Source organism: Oncorhynchus nerka, linkage group LG10 (assembly GCF_034236695.1).
Source record: "Oncorhynchus nerka isolate Pitt River linkage group LG10, Oner_Uvic_2.0, whole genome shotgun sequence".
NCBI classification, from domain to species: domain Eukaryota; kingdom Metazoa; phylum Chordata; class Actinopteri; order Salmoniformes; family Salmonidae; genus Oncorhynchus; species Oncorhynchus nerka.
Genome location: NC_088405.1, coordinates 75,379,222 through 75,401,057, shown reverse-complemented (window position 1 = coordinate 75,401,057; position 21,836 = coordinate 75,379,222). Strand labels below are relative to the sequence as shown.

Sequence of the window (21,836 nt, the reverse complement as noted above, 5' to 3'; positions counted from 1 at the left end):
ATCTCAAATATATTTATGTTAGTTTAACACTTTTTGAGTTACTACATGATTCCATATGTGTTATTTAATAGTTTTGATGTCTTCACTATTATTCTACAATGTAAAAAATAGTAAAATTAAAGAAAATCCCTTGAATGAGTAGGAGTGTCCAAACTCTTGACAGGTGTGTGCCTTTCCAAATCATGCCCAGTCAAATTAATTTATCACAGGTGGACTCCAATCAAGTTGTAGAAACATCTCAAGCATATTCAATGAAAACAGGATGCACCTGAGCTCAATTTCAAATCTCATAGCAAAGGGTCTGAATACTTATGTAAATAAGGTATCTGTTTTAAATGTTTAATACATGTGCAAAGAATTCAGAAAACCTGTTTTGCTATGTCATCATGGGGTATTGTGTGTAGATTGCTGAGGATTTATTTTTATTAAACCCATTTTAGAATAAGGCTGTAACGTTAACAAAATGTGGAAAACGTCAAGGGGTCTGAATACTTTCTGAAGGCACAGTATATATTTCTGTATTGTTGGATACTACTGCACTGTTGGAGCTAGGAACACAAGCATTTCACTACACCCGCAATAACATCTGCTAAATATGTGTATGCTGCAAATAAAATATGATTTGATCTGATTCTATACATTTGCATGTTATGCGTGTCACAGTAGTCACTAGCCATGTCTGACATGATCTCATAGTCTACCATTGATCTCAGGCTGCCTTGCAAATTGAAGTGCCAGCCCGAGCCCTAACCAGGAGCAATGAACGAGCACAAGACCCTGGTTAAGAATGGGCGTTGGAGGAGGTTGTCAAGAGGAGAGAATTTACGACTTCATTATAATGGCTGGCTGATGGGAGTGGGTCTGGCTGTGGCAGGACTGCACATGTCGTTTCCCTGCAGCTGGTGTCCTGTAGATTGTCTCCAGTTAGGCTGCCTGATTGTAAGTCACATCTGATGACAAAATATGTTCCCCTATACTAGGTTAGGGTGCGTATTAGGAACCGGTGGCTCTTTATTTGCGACAATGTTTTTCATTATGTTTTTCATTTTCCAAGCCAGATTGTAGATACAGCTGTAGGATGAAGGCTAACAAGGTTACTGTAAAGGGTCCGATACATTTTTTCAGTTTTGGCTGTGTGTCTCCTTCCAGGGGGCATTAATACTGTACCGGCCACACAATAATACAACTTCCATTTCCACAAACTGTTAGCGACACTTGACTCAGGTCGGGTGTTGGTGGTTGGGATAAACAAAGCTCCACTCCAGACCAGTTTTGTAGAGTGTATCGCCAACAGCAGCAATGGTTCTTCAGCGCCGATGCCAGGAGCTGGGAGGAGAAAACCCCTGGAAGGAGGAGGAGGTGGAAGTCTTAGGGAGCCGAGAGGAGAGCGACAAGCCGCAGAGCACGGAGGACTAAAAGGCAGAGCTTGGGAAGGAGGGAGGTCCTGTTAATTGGGTTAACGCTGGCTCTGTAAACTGGTTAAAGTCCTGGGTGCTAGATCTCATTCGACTGCAGGGCCCCACCGATTTTCCTTTATCCACGGGCCACTTGAAGAAATGGGTACCGGGGAATGCATTCTTTCTCCCGGTAACCAGGTTAGTGTCAGCTGCACTCCCGGTGCTCTCCATCACTTAGTTTCACAATAGTCGAGGAAACAAACATATTAGAGGTATGGGGGCCAGTGCTACATCTGTTCTGCCTGGTGACTGAAGGGAGGCAGGATGGGGAGGGATAGGGAGGCTTCTTGACTTACTGTACGTGGCTTTGATTGGTTCAGGAGTGAATGGTAAATGATGGAAGGGGGGGAAAGCCTATAACACATTACATTTCCAGACCACTCGAACCTAGAGGATATTGAGCCCCCCACTGAGCATACTGGGACAGTAATAACTCAAATGGATTTCCTATTGTAATTTCCCACAACTTAACCAGCAGGAAAGTGCATTATAGTGAAAACATGTAGTACCAGTGTAGCTAGTAATACCTGAAATAAACACTTAACTACAAAAATCTCTGAATGTCACACACACATTACTCACTTTTGCAGATTTGTTTGATTTTTAAAATTATGTATTTTGGCAGAACCCTGAGGTACATTTTCATAATGGCTCAGACAACATTTGTATTACATGTGTGTGCATCTCTGTTTGTATGTCAGTGTGTGACTCGCTTGCCATCTCCGATACGTCGGGGCTGCTATGTTTGTAATAAGAAGATGTCTGTCTGTTAATTTGAAGGGGAATGTGTGCAGCTACATGCAGATGCCATCACTGCCTGTCTTTGAGTTGAGAGCTGGAGAGAGGGGAGGATATTTCAGTGTCAGTGCGTTCGCTTCGCTAACATTTTGTCACTCCGGTGAATTTTGTGCTCACTTGCATGTGTGTGTTAGAGGAACATGGCGCAAGATTAGGCGCAGACAGCCCGGACCCTGCATTGTCCTGTACATCCCTTCATTACCAAGTTTAATGTGGGACCTGATGCACGACTGTATTACAGTAGGGCTGAGTGGTTAACGGCACCCTATTCCCGATATAGTGCACTACTTTTGACCTGGGCCCACAGGGCTTAGATCAAATGTGGTGGACTATGTAGGGAATATGATGCCATTACGGGCACTACCTAAATGTTAGAGCGGGGGTGCAGAAACCAAAGTCATCAAAGAGCAGACAGAGCCTCTATTATCATAGCTCTCTTCCCATTAACATCAGCCTCTATCTTTTGTTGTTTCTTTCAGTAGGAGAGGAGGGAAAAGGAGAGAGCGCTCTCACATGCCCAGAGCGGAGGTTCAAAGCTGGTGGAGAGATGTGGAAAAAACCCTGGTGCAATTACCAACCACAGCATTTAAACCTTGAGCTGAGGCTAACTTTTGGAACACAAGCAGTGAGAAGTGGGAGAAGGAACCGGGACTCGCTGATCGTCATATATTGTCTGTGATGGCAGAGTGACTGTGTTCACATACACTAAATGTTTATGAATACAACTCACTCACTGCCCATCTCTCTATCTTTGTCTAACACTTAACATACAGACACACATTCCCTAGCTTCATCTATCAATCCAAACGGCTCCGTCCATAAACACATTTAACAAGGGCAAAAAAAAGGTGGAAAAAACGCTTCAGTCTTTCACGAGCCTCGTTGTTTTACCACATTCGTCATTAACACTACCTCCTGCTCTTCCATTATTCAGCAACTCATTCATCTGTCAGGCAACAAGCCCTTTTTCAAAAAGGTTATTCTCAGTCCATTAATGCCCTCTGAAAATAGCAGCCAAATTATTTCTCCCGCAGGCTTAGTGAGGCTCAGTAAACTATATCAGCCGAGTACATTTTGCGGAGGGAAAATGGCCAGATTAGATGGTAATGTCCTGCAGGGAAGGAAATGTCATTGGAATCAATGGTATTGAACTGTGTTCAGATAACGCTGTGGGGAGAGAGAGAGGGAATGAGAGAGAGAGAGAATGGGGGATAAAGAGAGAGAGAGAGGTGGGTGGGAGATACGTACCATGAATATAGAATATCAGAGGGAAGAGAGAGAGATAGGGGATGGGGGATAAAGAGAGAGAGAGAGGTGGGTGGGAGATACGTACCATGAATATAGAATATCAGAGGGAAGAGAGAGAGATAGGGGATGGGGGATAAAAAGAGATAGACAGAGAGAGGGTGGTGGAAGGTACGTACCATGAATATAGAATATCAGAGGGAAGAGAGAGAGATAGGGGATGGGGGATAAAAAGAGATAGACAGAGAGAGGGTGGTGGAAGGTACGTACCATACACGCAGAGTATGTACATTACCAGTCAAAAGTTTGGACACACCTACTTTACTTTATTTTTACTATTTTCTACATTGTAGAATAATAGTGAAGACATTAAAACTATGAAATAACACATGGAATCATGTAGTAAAACCCCAAAAAGTGTTAAACTTATTTTATATTTGCATTGATGACAGCTTTGCACAGTCTTGGCATTCTCACAAGCAGTTTCATGAGGTAGTCACCTGGAATGCATTTCAATTAACCTCTCTGAACCACCCATACCGGATGCGGTATAATTGTCATCAGCAACGCTGAATAGCATAGCGCCACAGTCAAATAATATTACTATAAAATATTCATATTTAATTTTACCTTTATTTTACTAGGCAAGTCAGTTAAGAACAAATTCTTATTTTCAATGACGGCCTAGGAACAGTGGGTTAACTGCCTGTTCAGGGGCAGAATGACAGATTTGTACCTTGTCAGCTCGGGGATTTGAACTTGCAACCTTTCGGCTACTAGTCCAACGCTCTAACCACTAGGCTACCCTGCCACCCCATATTCATGACATCACAAGTGCAATATTGTAAAACACAGCTTAGCCTTTTGTTAATCCACCTGTCGTCTCAGATTTTGAAATGATGCTTTACAGCGAAAACAATAAAAGCGTTCGTGTAAGTTTATCGATCGCTCGACAAAACAATAAGTACACTTAGCATCAGGTAACTTGGTCACGAAAATCAGAAAAGCAATCAAATTAATAGTTTACCTTTGATGATCTTCGGATGTTTTCACTCACGAGACTCCCAGTTAGACAACAAATGTTCCTTTGTTCCATAAAGATATTTTTTTATATCCAAATACCTCCGTTAGTTTGCTGCGTTATGCCCAGGAGTCCACCGGAAAGAGCGGTCACGACAACGCAGACAAAAATGCCAAATTATATCCATAATGTCCACAGAAAAATGTCAAACGTTTTTTATAATCAATCCTCAGGGTGTTTTTCAAATACAGTGGGGCAAAAAAGTATTTAGTCAGCCACCAATTGTGCAAGTTCTCCCACTTAAAAAGATAAGAGAGGCCTGTAATTTTCATCATAGGTACACTTCAACTATGACAGACAAAATGAGTTTATTTGCAAATTATGGTGGAAAATAAGTGTTTGGTCACCTACAAACAAGCAAGATTTCTGGCTCTCACAGACCTGTAACTTCTTCTTTAAGAGGCTCCTCTGTCCTCCACTCGTTACCTGTATTAATGGCATCTGTTTGAACTTGTTATCAGTATAAAAGACACCTGTCCACAACCTCAAACAGTCACACTCCAAACTCCACTATGGCCAAGACCAAAGAGCTGTCAAAGGACACCAGAAACAAAATTGTAGACCTACACCAGGCTGGGAAGACTGAATCTGCAATAGGTAAGCAGCTTGGTTTGAAGAAATCAACTGTGGGAGCCATTATTAGGAAATGGAAGACATACAAGACCACTGATAATCTCCTTCGATCTGGGGCTCCACGCAAGATCTCACCCCGTGGGGTCAAAATGATCACAAGAACGGTGAGCAAAAATCCCAGAACCACAGGGGGGACCTAGTGAATGAACTGCAGAGAGCTGGGACCAAAGTAACAAAGCCTACCATCAGTAACACACTACGCCGTCAGGGACTCAAATCCTGTAGTGTCCCCCTGCTCAAGCCAGTACATGTCCAGGCCCGTCTGAAGTTTGTTAGAGAGCATTTGGATGATCCAGAAGAAGATTGGGAGAATGTCATATGGTCAGATGAAACCAAAATATAACTTTTTGGTAAAAACTCAACTTGTTGTGTTTGGAGGACAAAGAATGCTGAGTTGCACCAAAGAACACCATACCTACTGTGACGCATGGGGGTGGAAACATCATGCTTTGGGGCTGTTTTTCTGCAAAGGGACTGATCCGTGTAAAGGAAAGAATGAATGGGGCCATGTATCGTGGGATTTTGAGTGAAAACCTCCTTCCATCGGCAAGGGCATTGAAGATGAAACATGGCTGGGTCTTTCAGCATGACAATGATCCCAAACACACCACCCGGGCAACGAAGGAGTGGCTTCGTAAGAAGCATTTCAAGGTCCTGGAGTGGCCTAGCCAGTCTCCAGATCTCAATCCCATAGAAAATCTTTGGAGGGAGTTGAAAGTCCGTGTTGCCCAGCAACAGCCCCAAAACATCACTGCTCTAGAGGAGATCTGCATGGAGGAATGGGCCAAAATACCAGCAACAGTGTGTGAAAACCTTGTGAAGACTTACAGAAAATGTTTGACCTCTGTCATTGCCAACAAACGGTATATAACAAAGTATTGAGATAAACTTTTGTTATTGACCAAATACTTATTTTCCACCATAATTTGCGAATAAATTCATTTAAAAATCCTACAATGTGATTTTCTGGATTTTCTTCCCTCATTTTGTCTGTCATAGTTGAAGTGTACCTATGATGAAAATTACAGGCCTCTCTCATCTTTTTAAGTGGGAGAACTTGCACAATTGGTGGCTGACTAAATATTTTTTTGCCCCACTGTATCTATTCGATAATATATCAACCGGGACAGTTGGCTTTTCACTAGGACCGGGAGTAACAATGGCCGCCTTTCTCTTTTAAGCATAACTCAATCTGAGAGCCCCCACCTATCCACTTACGCAATGTGGTCGTTCACGCTCATTCTTCAAAATAAAAGCCTGAAACTATGTCTAAAGGCTGTTGACACCTTAGGGAAGCCATAGAAAAAGGAATCTGGTTGATATCCCTTTAAAACCTCTTGGAACTCTAGGGGCAGTATTTTCATTTTTGGAAAAAAAACGTTCCCGTTTTAAACGGGATATTTTGTCAGGAAAAGATGCTAGAATATGCATATAATTGACAGCTTTAGAAAACACTCTAACGTTTCCAAAACTGTAAAGATATTGTCTGTGAGTATGACAGAACTGATGTTGCAAGCGAAAGTCTGAGAAAAATCCAATCCAGAAGTGCCCCAGGTTTTGAAAGCGCTGCGTTCCAATGACTCCCTATTTGGCTGTGAATGTACCATCAACGATCTTACGCTTTCTACGTATTCCCCAAGGTGTCTACAGCATTGTGATGTAGTTTTACGCATGTCTGTTGAAGAATAGCCGTAGGCGGCCACATTGCGTAAGTGGTCACATGGTGGCTCCGAGAGAGATTCTTGCGTAAAGTACAGAGGTAGCCATTACTCCAATCGGTCCTAGAGAAAAACTAATTGTCCCGAGGATATATTATCGAATAGATATTAGAAAAACACCTTGAGGATGGATTCTAAACAACGTTTGCCATGTTTCTGTCGACATTATGGAGCATTTTTAAAAATTTAATTTGGCGTTGTGGTGACCGCAATTTCCGGGCGATTTCTCAGCCAAACGTGAAGAACAAACGGAGCTATTTCGCCTACAAAAATAATATTTTGAAAAAATTTACTTTGGCTATCTACCTGGGAGTCTCGTGAGTGAAAACATCCGAAGTTCATCAAAGGTAAACGATTTAATTTGATTGCTTTTCTGATTTCCGTGACAAGGTTGCCTGCTGCTAGCAAGGCATAATGCTATGCTAGGCTATTATAAACTTACACAAAGGCTTGTCTAGCGTTGGCTGTAAAGCATATTTTGAAAATCTGAGATGACAGGGTGATTAACAAAAGGCTAAGCTGTGTCTCAATATATTTCATTTGTGATTTTCATGAATAGGAATATTTTCTAGGGATATTTATGTCCGCGGCGTTATGCTAATTAGTTTCAGGCGATGATTACGCTCCCGGATCCGGGATGGGTAGTATCAAGAGGTGTGTCTTGTTAAAAGTTCATTTGTGGAATTTCTTTCCTTCTTAATGCGTTTCAGCCAATCAGTTATGTTGTGACAAGGTAGGGGGTATACAAAATATGGTCTTTTACCAATTAGGGCTAAGTCCATATTATGGCAAGAACAGCTCAAATAAGCAAAGAGAAATGACAGTCCATCATTACTTTAAGACATGTCAGTCAAAGCGGATAATTTCAAGAACTTTGAACGTTTCTTCAAGTACAGTCGCAAAAACCATCAAGCACTATGAAGAAACTGGCTCTCATGAGGACCACCACAGGAAAGGAAGACCCAGAGTTACTTCTGCTGCAGAGGATAAGTTTATTAGAGTTACCAGCCTCAGAAATTGCTGCCCAAATATAGGCTTCAGAGTTCAAGTAACAGACACATCTCAACATCAACTGTTCAGAGGAGACTGCGTGAATCAGGCCTTCATGGTAGAATTTCTGCAAAGAAACCACTACCAAAGGACACCAATAAGAAGAAGAGACTTGTTTGGGCCAAGAAACACGACCAATGGACATTAAACCAGTGGAAATCTGTCCTTTGGTCTGATGAGTCCAGGTTTTAGATTTTTGGTTCTAACCGCTGTGTCTTTGTGAGATGCAGAGAAGGTGGACGGATGATCTCCGCATGTGTGGTTCCCAAGGTGAAGCATGAAGGACGAGGTGTGATGGTGTGGGGGTGCTTTGCTGGTGACACAGTCGTTGAATTATTTAGAATTCAAGGCACACTTAACCAGCATGGCTACCACAGCATTCTGCAGCAATACGCCATCCCATGTGGTTTGTGCTTAGTGGGACTATCATTTGTTTTTCAATAGGACAATGACCCAATACACCTCCAGGCTGTGTAAGGGCTATTTGACCAAGAAGAAGAATGGAGAGCTGCATCAGAAGACCTGGCCTCCACAATCACCCGACCTCAACCCAATTGAGATGGTTTGGGATGAGTTGGACTGCAGAGTGAAGGAAAAGCAGCCAACAAGTGCTCAGCATATGTGCAAACTCCTTCAAGACTGTTGGAAAAGCATTCCAGGTGAATGCCAAGAGCATGCAGAGGTCATCAAGGCAAAGGGTGGCTACTTTGAAGAATCTCAAATACAAAATATATTTTGATTTGTTTAACACTTTTTTTGGTTACAACATGATTCCATATGTGTTATTTCATAGTTTTGATGTCTTCACTATTATTCTACTGTAAAAATAAAGAAAAACCCTTGAATAAGTAGGTGTGCCCAAACTTTTGACTGGTACTCTAGTCAGAGAGGGGGAGGATTGAAAGATAAAGAGGGAGAGACCGTGTTGAATCGAGAGGTACGTACCGTAGACGTAGAGGATGTAGTCGTCATACGACTCGCCCACTGAGTTGGCAGCGAAGCAGCGGTAGGTGCCGTTGTAGGTCTTGTTGAGGTTCTCGATGTACAGGTCCGGGCCGGTGATGAGGGCGTGTGAGGGAAGGTCATCGTCCACCTTCACCCAGTTGATCTGCTGGGGACTACAGAGAGAGAGAGAGGGGACAGCAATGTCACTCAGTGATCAAATAAGCAGTGTTTGCACTTTTGAAACTATTCTTTTGGCTCCATAGGAGAGTGAGGGGACAGTAATTTCACTGGTCACACACACTGTTTCCCTTAGACCTTGAATACATGTTATGCCAAATAATTTCAAATAAAGACAGGTTACCTTTTTTGGACTATATTCAATCGGTTCCTTTGTACCTGGCGAGCTAAATCAATCACCACCACAAGTATATATACAGTGGGGCAAAAAAGTATTTAGTCAGCCACCAATTGTGCAAGTTCTCCCACTTAAAAATATGAGAGAGGCGTGTAATTTTCATCATAGGTACACTTCAACTATGACAGACAAAATGAGAAATAAAATCCAGAAAATCACATTGTAGGATTTTTAAATGAATTTATTTGTAAATTATGATGGAAAATAAGTATTTGGTCAATAACAAAAGTTTATCTCAATACTTTGTTATATACCCTTTGTTGGCAATGACAGAGGTCAAACGTTTTCTGTAAGTCTTCACAAGGTTTTCACACACTGTTGCTGGTATTTTGGCCCATTCCTCCATGCAGATCTCCTCTAGAGCAGTGATGTTTTGGGTCTTGGCCATAGTGGAGTTTGGAGTGTGACTGTTTGAGGTTGTGGACAGGTGTCTTTTATACTGATAACAAGTTCAAGCAGGTGCCATTAATACAGGTAACGAGTGGAGGACAGAGGATCCTCTTAAAGAAGAAGTTACAGGTCTGTGAGAGCCAGAAATCTTGCTTGTTTGTAGGTGACCAAATACTTATTTTCCACCATAATTTGCAAATAAATTCATTAAAAATCCTACAATGTGATTTTCTGGATTTTTTCTCTCTCATTTTGTCTGTCATAGTTGAAGTGTACCTATGATGAAAATTACAGGCCTCTCATCTTTATAAGTGGGAGAACTTGCACAATTGGTGGCTGACTAAATACTTTTTTTGCCCCACTGTGATATATATATATATATATATATATATATATATATATATACAGTGGGGCAATATATATATATATATATATATATACACACACACAAACACACACACACAGTATATCACAAAAGTGAGTACACCCCTCACATTTTTGTAAATATTTGAGTATATCTTTTCATGTGACAACACTGAAGAAATTACACTTTGCTACAATGTAAAGTAGTGAGTGTACAGCTGGTATTATAGTGTAAATTTGCTGTCCCCTCAAAATAACTCAACACACAGCCATTAATGTCTAAACCGCTGGCAACAAAAGTGAGTACACCCCTAAGTGAAAATTTCCAAATTGGGCCCAAAGTGTCAATATTTTGTGTGGCCACCATCATTTTCCAGCACTGCCTTAACCATGGAGTTCACAAGAGCTTCACAGTTTGCCACTGGAGTCCTCTTCCACTCCTCCATGACGACATCACGGAGCTGGTGGATGTTAGAGACCTTGCACTCCTCTACCTTCCATTTGAGGATGCCCCACAGATGCTCAATAGGGTTTAGGTCTGGAGACATGCTTGGCCAGTCCAGCACCTTTACCCTCAGCTTCTTTAGCAAGGCAGTGGTCGTCTTGGAGGTGTGTTTGGGGTCGTTATCATGTTGGAATACTGCCCTGCGACCCAGTCTCCGAAGGGCGGGGATCATGCTCTGCTTCAGTATGTCACAGTACATGTTGTCATGCATGGTTCCCTCAATGAACTGTAGCTCCCCAGTGCCGGCAGCACTCATGCAGCCCCAGACCATGACACTCCCACCTCCATGCTTGACTGTAGGCAAGACACACTTGTCTTTGTACTCCTCACCTGGTTGTTGCCACACACGCTTGACACCATCTGAAACAAATAAGTTTATCTTGGTCTCATCAGACCACAGGACATGGTTCCAGTAATCCATGTCCTTAGTCTGCTTGTCTTCAGCAAACTGTTTGCGGGCTTTCTTGTGCATCATCTTTAGAAGAGGCGCCCTTCTGAGACAACAGCCATGCAGACCAATTTGATGCAGTGTACGGCGTATGGTCTGAGCACTGACAGGCTGACCCCCCACCCCTTCAACCTCTGCAGCAATGCTGGCAGCACTCATACGTCTATTTCCCAAAGACAACCTCTGGATATGACGCTGAGCACGTGCACTCAACTTCTTTGGTCGACCATGGCGAGGCCTGTTCTGAGTGGAACCTGTCCAGTTAAACCGCTGTATGGTCTTGGCCACCGTGCTGCAGCTCAGTTTCAGGGTCTTGGCAATCTTCTTATAGCCCAGCCATCTTTATGTAGAGCAACAATTATATTTTTCAGATCCTCAGAGAGTTTTTGCCATGAGGTGCCATGTTGAACTTCCAGTGACCAGTCAGTATGAGGGAGTGTGAGAGCGATGACACCAAATTTAAGACACCTGCTCCCCATTCACACCTGAGACCTTGTAGTACTCACTTTTGTTGCCAGCGGTTTAGACATTAATGGCTGTGTGTTGAGTTATTTTGAGGGGACAGCAAATCTACACTGTTATACAAGCTATACACGCACTACTTTACATTGTAGCAAAGTGTAATTTCTTCAGTGTTGTCACATGAAAAGATATACTCAAATATTTACAAAAATGTGAGGGGGGTACTCACTTTTGTGACACTCTGTGTATATATATATAAAAATTAAGTACTTGTTTGTTGCCCCTTTTAAGGCTCCGATAGGGCGCATCCGATAGGGTAAACATCAACACTCCCAATGAGATTCTTTCACCTTTGATTGCCAAACTATTTGTGTGTGTATATGTGTGTGCTATTAAGGTGGGGAGCCTTTTATGTTCCCGGCCTAGTGGCCTACTGGCCTAACTACATTACCCAGCCATCTTTGTTCCCTCACTACCTTGACAGGAAGCTTACAGGAAGTGCTGGATATGGATCCCATTTCTTTGATGATGAGCTATGTACCGAGGGGGGAAAAGCAAAGCACCTCTTAACTGTTTTGCTCTCGCAACTTTCAATGGCTGGCTGCTAGCTAGCTAACACGCCGTTATGTCCCTTGAGTGGGTGCCGAGGACTCTCTCGTTGTTCTGTTTTTGTGTTGCTGTTAAACTTGTTTCCTTCCATTTGAAAACACTTGGTTTGGAGAGAGCAAGGGAGGGAGGGAGAGAAAAAAGGGAGGAAGAAAGGGCTAAGCCTTGAAACAAAAGAGCAGTTTGAGCTCAGTAACAGTTGAACTCTCGCCTTTGTGGCGGGGTGAAAAAACATTTGATGGCTGTGGCGGCAGGCGGCTCGAGAGAGCAAATTGGAATCCCTCGTCGGGGCAAGAATCTTAGGGAACCGGAATCAGAGGTTAAATATACACACACAGTGCCGGCCTAAAAATGGAGTAATGACCTAGAAAAAGAGATTTACTGGGGGGTGGGGTGACACATGAGAGATAGAGAGAGGGGGATGGAGAGAGAGAGAGGGGATGGAGAGAGAGAGGGGGAGGGAGGCAGTGGGGGAAGAGAGGAAAGTAGATAGAATACAAATGGACACATGGCCAGAGCCTGTCACTATCTCAGCTTAGTAATGAGTTCAGAGAACTCTCACAAGCTCTAATGAAAATGACTTCCAATTCTCTGGCCCACTGTATTGATTGTATTTTCATCTTTATTAAATTAATACGGGTGAGATCCGCCTGTCTCTCCCTGCTGAGTGCAAAACTTGAATGGGAGAGGGAGGGGCCTGTGTGGTATGTGTGTGTACACATCTGACACGTAGTGTTCACAATTAATGAGCCTCGGGACAGGAGGCTGGGTAATGATGTAAGGTCTTCGCGGGTATCGCACGGCTGACGGCGTCATGTAATGACCATTTGTGTCCCAAACGGTCATTGCACGAACGCACAAACACACACAAACACACACACAGAAGTCAGAACCATGGACAGCCACATCATATTTAGCATACCTTTTGACTTGACTAAATTGTTTTTGTTATCTTTTTGTTGTCACTGTATTAGACTAAGTATAGGTTATTAGATTATGTTGACATGTTGAAGTTGAAATGGTGCTGGAATAGTGGAGGCAGCTCCTGTTTCCTTTGCGACTTGTGGTAACTCTGTGGTTCTAAATCAATAGTTGTTTAGTGGTCAGAAAATGTCAGTAATATTAACTTGCTTGACCAGGCTGTAGGTCATGTAACTGTTTGTTACATGCAATATACTTTGTGGACTTCACCGGTCTTCACCGGTCTTCTTATTGTCTCGGCCTTTAGGCCTATATACCACAGTCGCAAGGCATATGAACAAACAGGTTATAGAGCAACACAATTATCACAACAAATAGGTTGTAATATGCAATTTTTTTTTTTTTGGGGGGGGGGGTTCCCAAGAGATTTGATTAATTCACTGTTACTGATGTACACTTGTGTATGAGCTCTGTCCGCTGCAATCCCGCCATTTGGCAAAATCATAATTTAAAGTTACATGTGTGGGTTGTGTGCTGTTTGTGTGTGTGTGTGGTGTGTCTTACTGGGGTTTGCCTTTGGCCTGGCATGACAGCTCCATGTTCTGTCCCTCCCTTGGCAGCCCATCAGGAAACTCCACTATGATCTTCACCTCCGGTTTATCTGTGGAGAGGGAGGGAGGGAGGGAGGGAGTGCATCAATATGACATGCAAGTCATTAGTTATGTTACAAGTTTATAAAGTAGCTAGGCTTCAGTCTGCTTAATGTTTCTTCATTCCAAGTTGATGCAGGCTACGTGATGTTTTCAAATCACAAAACAAGTGTTCTGGAGGACTTGTCTGAGGACAAAATCGGACTTCAAATCCCTGTACAAAATTGAGGGTGGTTGTGTATAATTGAAAGTTGTTTGTATCCTTTCACAACATTTAACTAGAGACCATTGGAAGAGCACACTCTATCATCTTCTAGACGGTTTAACTGGATGCTAGTGCAGGGAATGCTTTGGTTTTATTTTATAGCAATAATAGGTGAGATACCATCCTGCTGTTTCCCAAGGACTAAATCTGATTGATACGTGGATGGGGGACCACTTGGGAAAACCAGGCTGCTGCTGCTGGTATGGATCAGATTTGGGTGAGGAAATGTAGTCAGACCTGTTCTTTAGGTACTTTCTTAAAGGAACACTGGATTAACTGGAAGGTCTCTCCCTACCAACTGTCACTGTGGTCATTCACATTAAACTTCATTTTTTAAGTTTGAAGTGAAAGACCAAATACTTGTTTTCCAGGGTCAAGCAGCATGATAGAAAACACAAAACAATAACTACCTGTATGACCAGAGATACTCTCAAAAGAGTTCCAAAAATATTAGAAAATATCGATGCCAATACAGCACTTCATAAAATCATTCATGTTCCTCGGAACACTGCCTTGGAGCAGAATTTAACATTTAATACTGGGAACTTAGTTTAATAGTAGTGCTCAAATGGTGCATGGTTTGTGTAAATTGAATATGATATTTGCGAAAACTAGACACTACTGCTGTAGTCCCCAATGTAGATGCTGCTATAGATCCACAGAGGTTTTCTCTTTTCTACTGCCAACCTTAAACCCATAATTCCACCTCAGTCATGTTTGTGCCTGGTGGGCAATATTGGCATAATGTTTAAAAACCAGCTTAAAATGTGGACCTGGCATTATAAGTGGAATCCATGCCAGGAATGCTTAGAGGTAGAAACATGACATCCAGCTCTGAAGTTGGCCAAACTCTCTCAACTCTTCAAACTCTGGGACGTTTGTATTGTAGTTTGGTAAATCTTTGTGTGATATATATATATATTTTTTTACTATGCCATTCGAAGGTCTTTCAGTTTGGGCCTCAATACATAGCCTCCTAGTGGAGGCTAGTGGAAGGAAAAATCACAGGACAGGCTCCTTCCAACCATTACAATGAGCCCATCCTCTGATTTCTCCCTCCAGCAGCCTCTGCTGGTCCACATTCTCCTACTGTAACCTCCTATCTTCACAGCAGCACACTGTCCACTGTGCTCCAAGCCTTTCCTCTCTCTTCTTTGAGGTGCAGTTTGTCAACAGTCCATGGGGCCGGTGGCAGGCAACATCAACACCACTGTGCTCCAAGCCTTTCCTCTCTCTTCTTTGAGGTGCAGTTTGTCAACAGTCCATGGGGCCGGTGGCAGGCAACATCAACACCACTGTGCTCCAAGCCTTTCCTCTCTCTTCTTTGAGGTGCAGTTTGTCAACAGTCCATGGGGCCGGTGGCAGGCAACATCAACACCACTGTGCTCCAAGCCTTTCCTCTCTCTTCTTTGAGGTGCAGTTTGTCAACAGTCCATGGGGCCGGTGGCAGGCAACATCAACACCACTGTGCTCCAAGCCTTTCCTCTCTCTTCTTTGAGGTGCAGTTTGTCAACAGTCCATGGGGCCGGTGGCAGGCAACATCAACACCATTGACCTTTCTGGTCCATCAGTAACAATCTTTCACTCATCCATTAACATGACTGGTCTGACTAGCAGCCACACGCAGACTGGTCAGGTTCTACTCTCTTCCACCACCACCACCCAGTGATAGATAGCAGGTAGTGAAGAATGGCTTATGACATGGGGGTGGGGGGGTTTCAGTATGGTTTGGATGTCATTATTGTACAGAACCTTAATGATTGCTTGGCTAGCTATCTTAGCTGACTGTTAGCTTTCAAAAGATACATCCTGCCTTCTTCACCCACAAGTGGCTGTGAGTGAACTGCAGTGTGGTGACGGCAGGAGGCTCCCTCAAGGTGAGGAAGACATTATACTCTGGACTGGTGTGTGGTGTGCCGGCAGCAGAGAAAGCATAGTGGAGGAGTCACCCAGTGGCTAAAGAGAGAGCTGAGGATTGACAAGAACAACGTCTGAAGAGAGGACAACTCCAGCTCCATTACCATCATCAACTCTGTCCTTACCATCCAACTCAGTTGCCAGCAGAATAGATGCAATTACCAGGAGCAGGCACTCTCTGAAGCTAGACTTAGCTGCTTTACAATTATTATTTCTTCAGCTAACTAACTGTTATCACCTTTTTTTCTTGTTTCTTTTTTGTCTATATACTGCAATTCAGCTGCAAACGTGTACAAGACAGCTTAACCAAAAATAAAATAATTTCAGAGATTCTGGCTTTAAGGTTGTTGGAGTGTGTGAAGGAGTGCCCCAGATCAAACTTATGTTTCTTTTTAATTGTCGTTTATAGAGGAATAGTTGTTATATCGATATCGATTGGTTATCTAGAGGTGTTCCTTTGCAGGGTGCAATTAGTCAAAATAAAATATGTCCCTTCAAGACTTAACGACAGTCCTTGTAATGTTTATGAACTTCCAACACCGTCTGCTGTCCTTGTAGTATCCGGGAAGGGAAACAAGATCAAATAAGAAAAAAATCTGCCCCGCTAACTAGACTGTCTGGACGTCAAAGACGCTCTGGACGTTTTATGTAAAAGGTCCTTCTCAACAACAGTTAAGACAGAAACAGGATTATAAAAGTGGGTACATCAGCCCGGGCCACCTTTGAATGTTACCTTACAGTAAGTAAACACTAATAAGGCCCCCCTTAGCTCCCTTTGGTGTTCAGAAGAAAGATCAACCTCTGTATTATGTGCAGTGCTAATGAGAGCAAGGGGAGAAGAAAGGGAGAGAAGAAAGAGACAGACAGACGGGGAAAGAGACAGAGAGAGACAGAGAGATGCAGAGAGGGGAAAGAAAGAGAGAAAGGTAAGAAAGAGAGACAGAGAAAGGGAAGAGAAAGAGAGAGGGGACAAGAGAGAGAGAAAAAGGGAGCAATTTAATTTGAGAGAGAGTGAAGGTACGAGAGTGAGAGAGAAAGAAGCGAGAGAGAGAGAATGTCAAAGAAAGCACACCATTACCTTCCTTTATGAACAGTTCACTGGTAACAACAGCTGGTGTGGACCATGAAAATAAACACACAGTATGGCTACTGCACTACTGCTGGATGTTGTGTTAATATGACCACCAGGATCATCACCGTCATCATCATAATCATCACCACCACCATTTTAATGTTATTGCTTTTATCAACAGCAGCAGCAGTGTAAGTTGAAGTAGCAGAGTTAGCTAGTTGAGGCATGGTAAAAAAAGCAGTACAAGACAGAATATAACATGATAAACTACGACCTTACTAAATGCACTAAGAGGCACCACATTGTAAAACATGTCCTTTAGGATCCCTTGGAGAAATATGCATCTTGCCTTCGTATTTAGGCCGAATAGCTTTTCCAAATCGAATATTCTCCCTGTGATGGAGCATGCAGTGCTGCCACATACAGTGGTTCGTCCTTTAAAAGTTGCAGCATACTGCAGCACAGCTTGCGTGGTGCCACAGAATTCTTTGGCACGTTATTTAAGTGTCAACCACTGGTACGATTAATGCTAGTTGGTGCTAGTTTGACCACCAGAGGGCATCTTTGTGAAGCATTTGATAGCTTTCAATAGTGGCTGTACTAGAGAATTGAATTTTTTTTTCGTGAAAACATAGTATATGGGACTGATTTTAAGAAATGTTGCTTAATTTATTTGATTAATATTATGGTGTTTCTATTCCAAGAAAAAAGAAAAACCCTTTGGGTTTCCATTAGATGGAACGGAAAATATGGAGCTGTACAACGTGACGGTCGGGAGTACGCTACAGTCTTGGGCTATTAAGCTAAATAATCCCCGTGCCGTGCAGGCACGAGGGAGACCGGGGATCAATTCCCCGACGGGGAGGAAGGAGTAGGCTGTTCTTGTAAATAAGAATTTGTTCTTAACTGATTCCGTATGTGATATTTCATAGTTGTGATGTATTAACTGTTATTCTACAATGTAGAAAATAGTAAAAATAAAGAAAAACCCTGGAATGAGTAGGTGTGTCCAAACTTTTGAAGTTATAAAAACATTTTGGCTAGAGAAATAGACGATACTACAATGGAACAAATACATTGATCATCTCAGCAAGGTTTTACCCATGGTCGTGGAGCAAGGTGGAAGTGCAACTAAAATGTAGTTTAAATAACTATCTGCATTTTGAATGTCTTTTTTTCAAGTTATTTTATTAACGAAAGCATAACGATGTTGATGAAAAAATACTGTACCTCTGTTTTGATTTAGAAATGTAACACTTTATGGAACATAAATATGGCGCTGTACAATGTGACGGTCGGGAGTAGGATACACAGTAGTGGGCTATTTAGCTGACGAATCCCCGTGTTGTGCACAGGCACACGGGAGAACAGGGTTCAATTACACTAAGAGCATAACATTTCTACACCATGATTTTAGTCTAACCAATACCCAAACAGAGATTCAGGAAGCATCGGGATACTGGCCTTCTAGGCAGAGTTCCTCTGTCCAGTGTCTGTGTTCTTGTGCCCATCTTAATATTTTCTTTACATTGGCCAGTCTGAGATATGGTTTGATCTTTGCAACTCTGCTTGGAAGGCCAGCATCCAGGACTCGCCTCATCACTGTTGACATTGAGACTGGTGTTTTGTGGGTACTATTTACTGAAGCTGCCAGTTGAGGACTTGTGACGAGTCTGTTTCTCAAACTAGACACTCTAAAGTACTTGTCCTCTTTCTCAGTTGTGCACCGGGGCCTCCCACTCCTTTCAATTCTGGAGAGAGACAGTTTGCGCTGTTCTGTGAAGGGAGTAGTACACAGCATTGTACAAGATCTTCAGATTCTTGGAAATTTCTTGCATGGAATAGCCTTCATTTCTCAGAACAAGAATAGACTGATGAGTTTCAGAAGAAAGTCTTTGTTTCTGGCCATTTTGAGCATGTAATCGAAACCACAAATGCTGATGCTCCAGATACTCAACTTGTCTAAAGACGGCCAGTTTTATTGCTTCTTTAATCAGCACAACGATTTTTAGCTGCGCTAACATAATTGCAAAAGGGTTTTCTAATGATCAATTAGCCTTTTAAAATAATGGATTAGCTAACACAGGAGTGATGGCTGCTGATAATGGGCCTCTGTACGCCTATGTACAGTTGAAGTCGTATTGGCCAAATACATTTAAACTCAGTTTTTCACATTTCTTGACATTTAATCCTAGTAAAAATTCCCTGTTTTAGGTCAGTTAGGATTACCAATTTATTTCAATAGGATTGAGGTCAGGGCTTTGTGATGGCCACTCCAATTCCTTTACTTTGTTGTCCTTAAGCCATTTTGCCACAACTTTGGAAATATACTTGGGGTCATTGATAATTTGGAAGACCCTTTTGCGACCAAGCTTTAACTTCCTGACTGATGTCTTGAGATGTCGCTTCAATATTTTGACATACATTTCCTCCCTCATGATGCCTCCTATTTTGTGAAGTGCACCAGTCCAGTGCACCAATATCCCAACCAGTTCACGGTTGGGATATTGTTCTTCAGCTTGCAAGCATCCCCCTTTTTCTTCCAAACATAACGATGGTCATTATGGCCAAACAGTTCTATTTTTGTTTCATCAGAACAGAGGACATTTCTCCAAAAAGCACGATCTTTGTCCCCATGTGCAGTTGCAAACCAGAGTCTGGCTTTTTTTTATGGCGGTTTTGGAGCAGTGGCTTCTTCCTTGCTGAGCGGCTTTTCAGGTTATGTCAATATAGGACTCGTTTTACTGTGGATATAGATAATTCTGAACCGGTTTCCTCCAGCATCATCACAAGGTCCTTTGCTGTTGTTCTAGAATTGATTTGCACTTTTCGTACCAAAGAAAATGCTCATCTCTAGGAGACAGAACGCGTCTCCTTCCTGAGCGATATGACGGCTGTGTGGTCCCATGGTGTTTATACTTGCGTACTATTGTGTGTACAGATGAACGTGGTACCTTCAGGCATTTGGTAATTGCTCCCAAGGATGAACCAGACTTGTGGAGGTCTACAATTTTTTTTCTTAGGTCTTGGCTGGTTTCTTTTGATTTGACCATGATGTCAAGCAAAGAGGCACTGAGTTTGAAGGTAGGCCTTGAAATACATCCACAGGTACACCTCCAATTGACTAAAATTATGTCAATTAGCCTATCAGAAGATTCTAAAGCCATGACTTCATTTTATGGAATTTTCCAAGCTGTTTAAAGACACAGTATCTTAGCGTATGTAAACTTCTGACCCACTGGAATTGTGATACAGTGAGTTATAAGTGAAATAATCTGTCTGTAAACTATTGTTAGAAAAATGACTTGTGTCATGCACAAAGTACATGTCCTAACCGACTTCCCAAAACTATAGTTTGTTAACAAGAAATTTGTGGAGTGGTTGAAAAACGAGTTTTAATGACTCCAACCTAAGTGTATGTAAACTTACGACTTCAACTGTAGATATTCCATTAAAAAATCTGCCATTTACAACACTAAGAATGTCTACACTGTATTTCTGATCAATTTGACAAAAAAATGTGCTTCTCTTTCAAAAACAAGGACATTTCTAAGTGACCCCAAACTTTTGAACGGTAGTGTATGTCTTTAGCAGGGATATAAAAAAAGGCACTGAATCCGCTAGCCTGATCTCCTCTGGCAGACCACTGCAAAGTCTAGGAGCCCCTAATGGTAAATGCCCTGTCCCCTTTCATTCTCAACCTAAACTTTGAAGATCACTAAATATGTCAACAGCGTAGCTCACCCCAGCCGCTCTGCTGTACGACCTTTCCGGTCAACACACAGCAATCTGTAGGCCGTCCATCCGTCCAAATTACAGACCTGGCAGAAGCTGTGTTGCTCTGTCTGAGTGATGGACAGGGCTGGGCGTGGCGCCACGTTGGTTGGGCGGGCATGTACCGTTTTTACGAGTGAGAACTTTGTTTCGGGGTTGGGCTGTGTTAGTTTCTCAACTGCACTATTCCAAAGGTTATTGTAACCACTTTGCCCAGAACTTGTGGTTGGTGGATTCAAATTAAACCGTTACATGGAGTGCAGAGGGTCGGTACTGACAAAAGACACTACAGTACATCCCTTATATTCCTCCCACTGCAGTGTAGTATCTCCTGTCATTGTCATCATTATAATGCTATCATGAAACTAGAGGTTTAGGGTTTTGAATGCTATAGTACCATCGTCTGTCTCAGAGTCGTACTGTCTTAGACTCCTTAGACACAAACACTAAACATTCCGGTGACTTCCTGATATTGCCACTTGGGGAAATTAAGAGCAGCTGTATCGTACGAGGGAGACGGCCATTATCATTATGCTAACAGAATTATTTGCTTAGCTTTATTATTGGTGTCCTCCAGCAGCTCTTAAGCCTCGGCCCTCCATCTGCCCAAGGGGGGAAGAAGCAATAGCGCAGTAGGGAAAATGTCTTTGCCTTGCCCAGCCAGCCAGCCATCTATATTATTACTGAGCTTATTTAATATCCCTGGACATGTTTTTTCTTTTTTTTCCTATGGCAGAATGAAGTCTATTAGGACAGCCTGTGCACTCAATGATTTTAACATCGATTGCTTTTGCCTGCCCCGGCAGCATGGCGAGGCATGGAGAAGCGATGTGCCTGATGAGAGCATGTGAGGCAGACCATGGAATGAGAACGGTTATAATTTGGTCTGTTGGCTGGCTCACCTTGGAGAAGAATTTCAAGATTGATAGTTCATTATCATATTATTTTTTTGTATTTTCTAAAATGTCAAATCCAATTGACCCTTCACTAAGCCCCATAAGCTAACGTATGGAATTGTTTTAAGAAGGTCATACCAAGGATCATTTAGCTATTTGATTTAGAATTTTAGGACCCCGTAACATATAAAAAAAATATTCCAAAATTATTTGATGAAACCTTGG

General features: G+C 42.4%; 1 protein-coding gene across 1 annotated transcript in view; it reads right to left on the bottom strand.

The window, feature by feature from the left end:
• The window catches only part of LOC115136004 (cell adhesion molecule 1-like), a 500,413-nt gene that overhangs the window by 78,901 nt on the left and 399,676 nt on the right, over positions 1-21,836 (bottom strand). Inside the window, exons 7-8 of the mRNA XM_065023748.1 lie at positions 13,602-13,698; positions 8,928-9,100 (exon numbers count right to left, since the gene is read on the bottom strand). Of these exons, the coding sequence (XP_064879820.1) occupies positions 8,928-9,100; positions 13,602-13,698 (270 nt within the window). The remainder of the gene's footprint in view (positions 1-8,927; positions 9,101-13,601; positions 13,699-21,836) is intronic.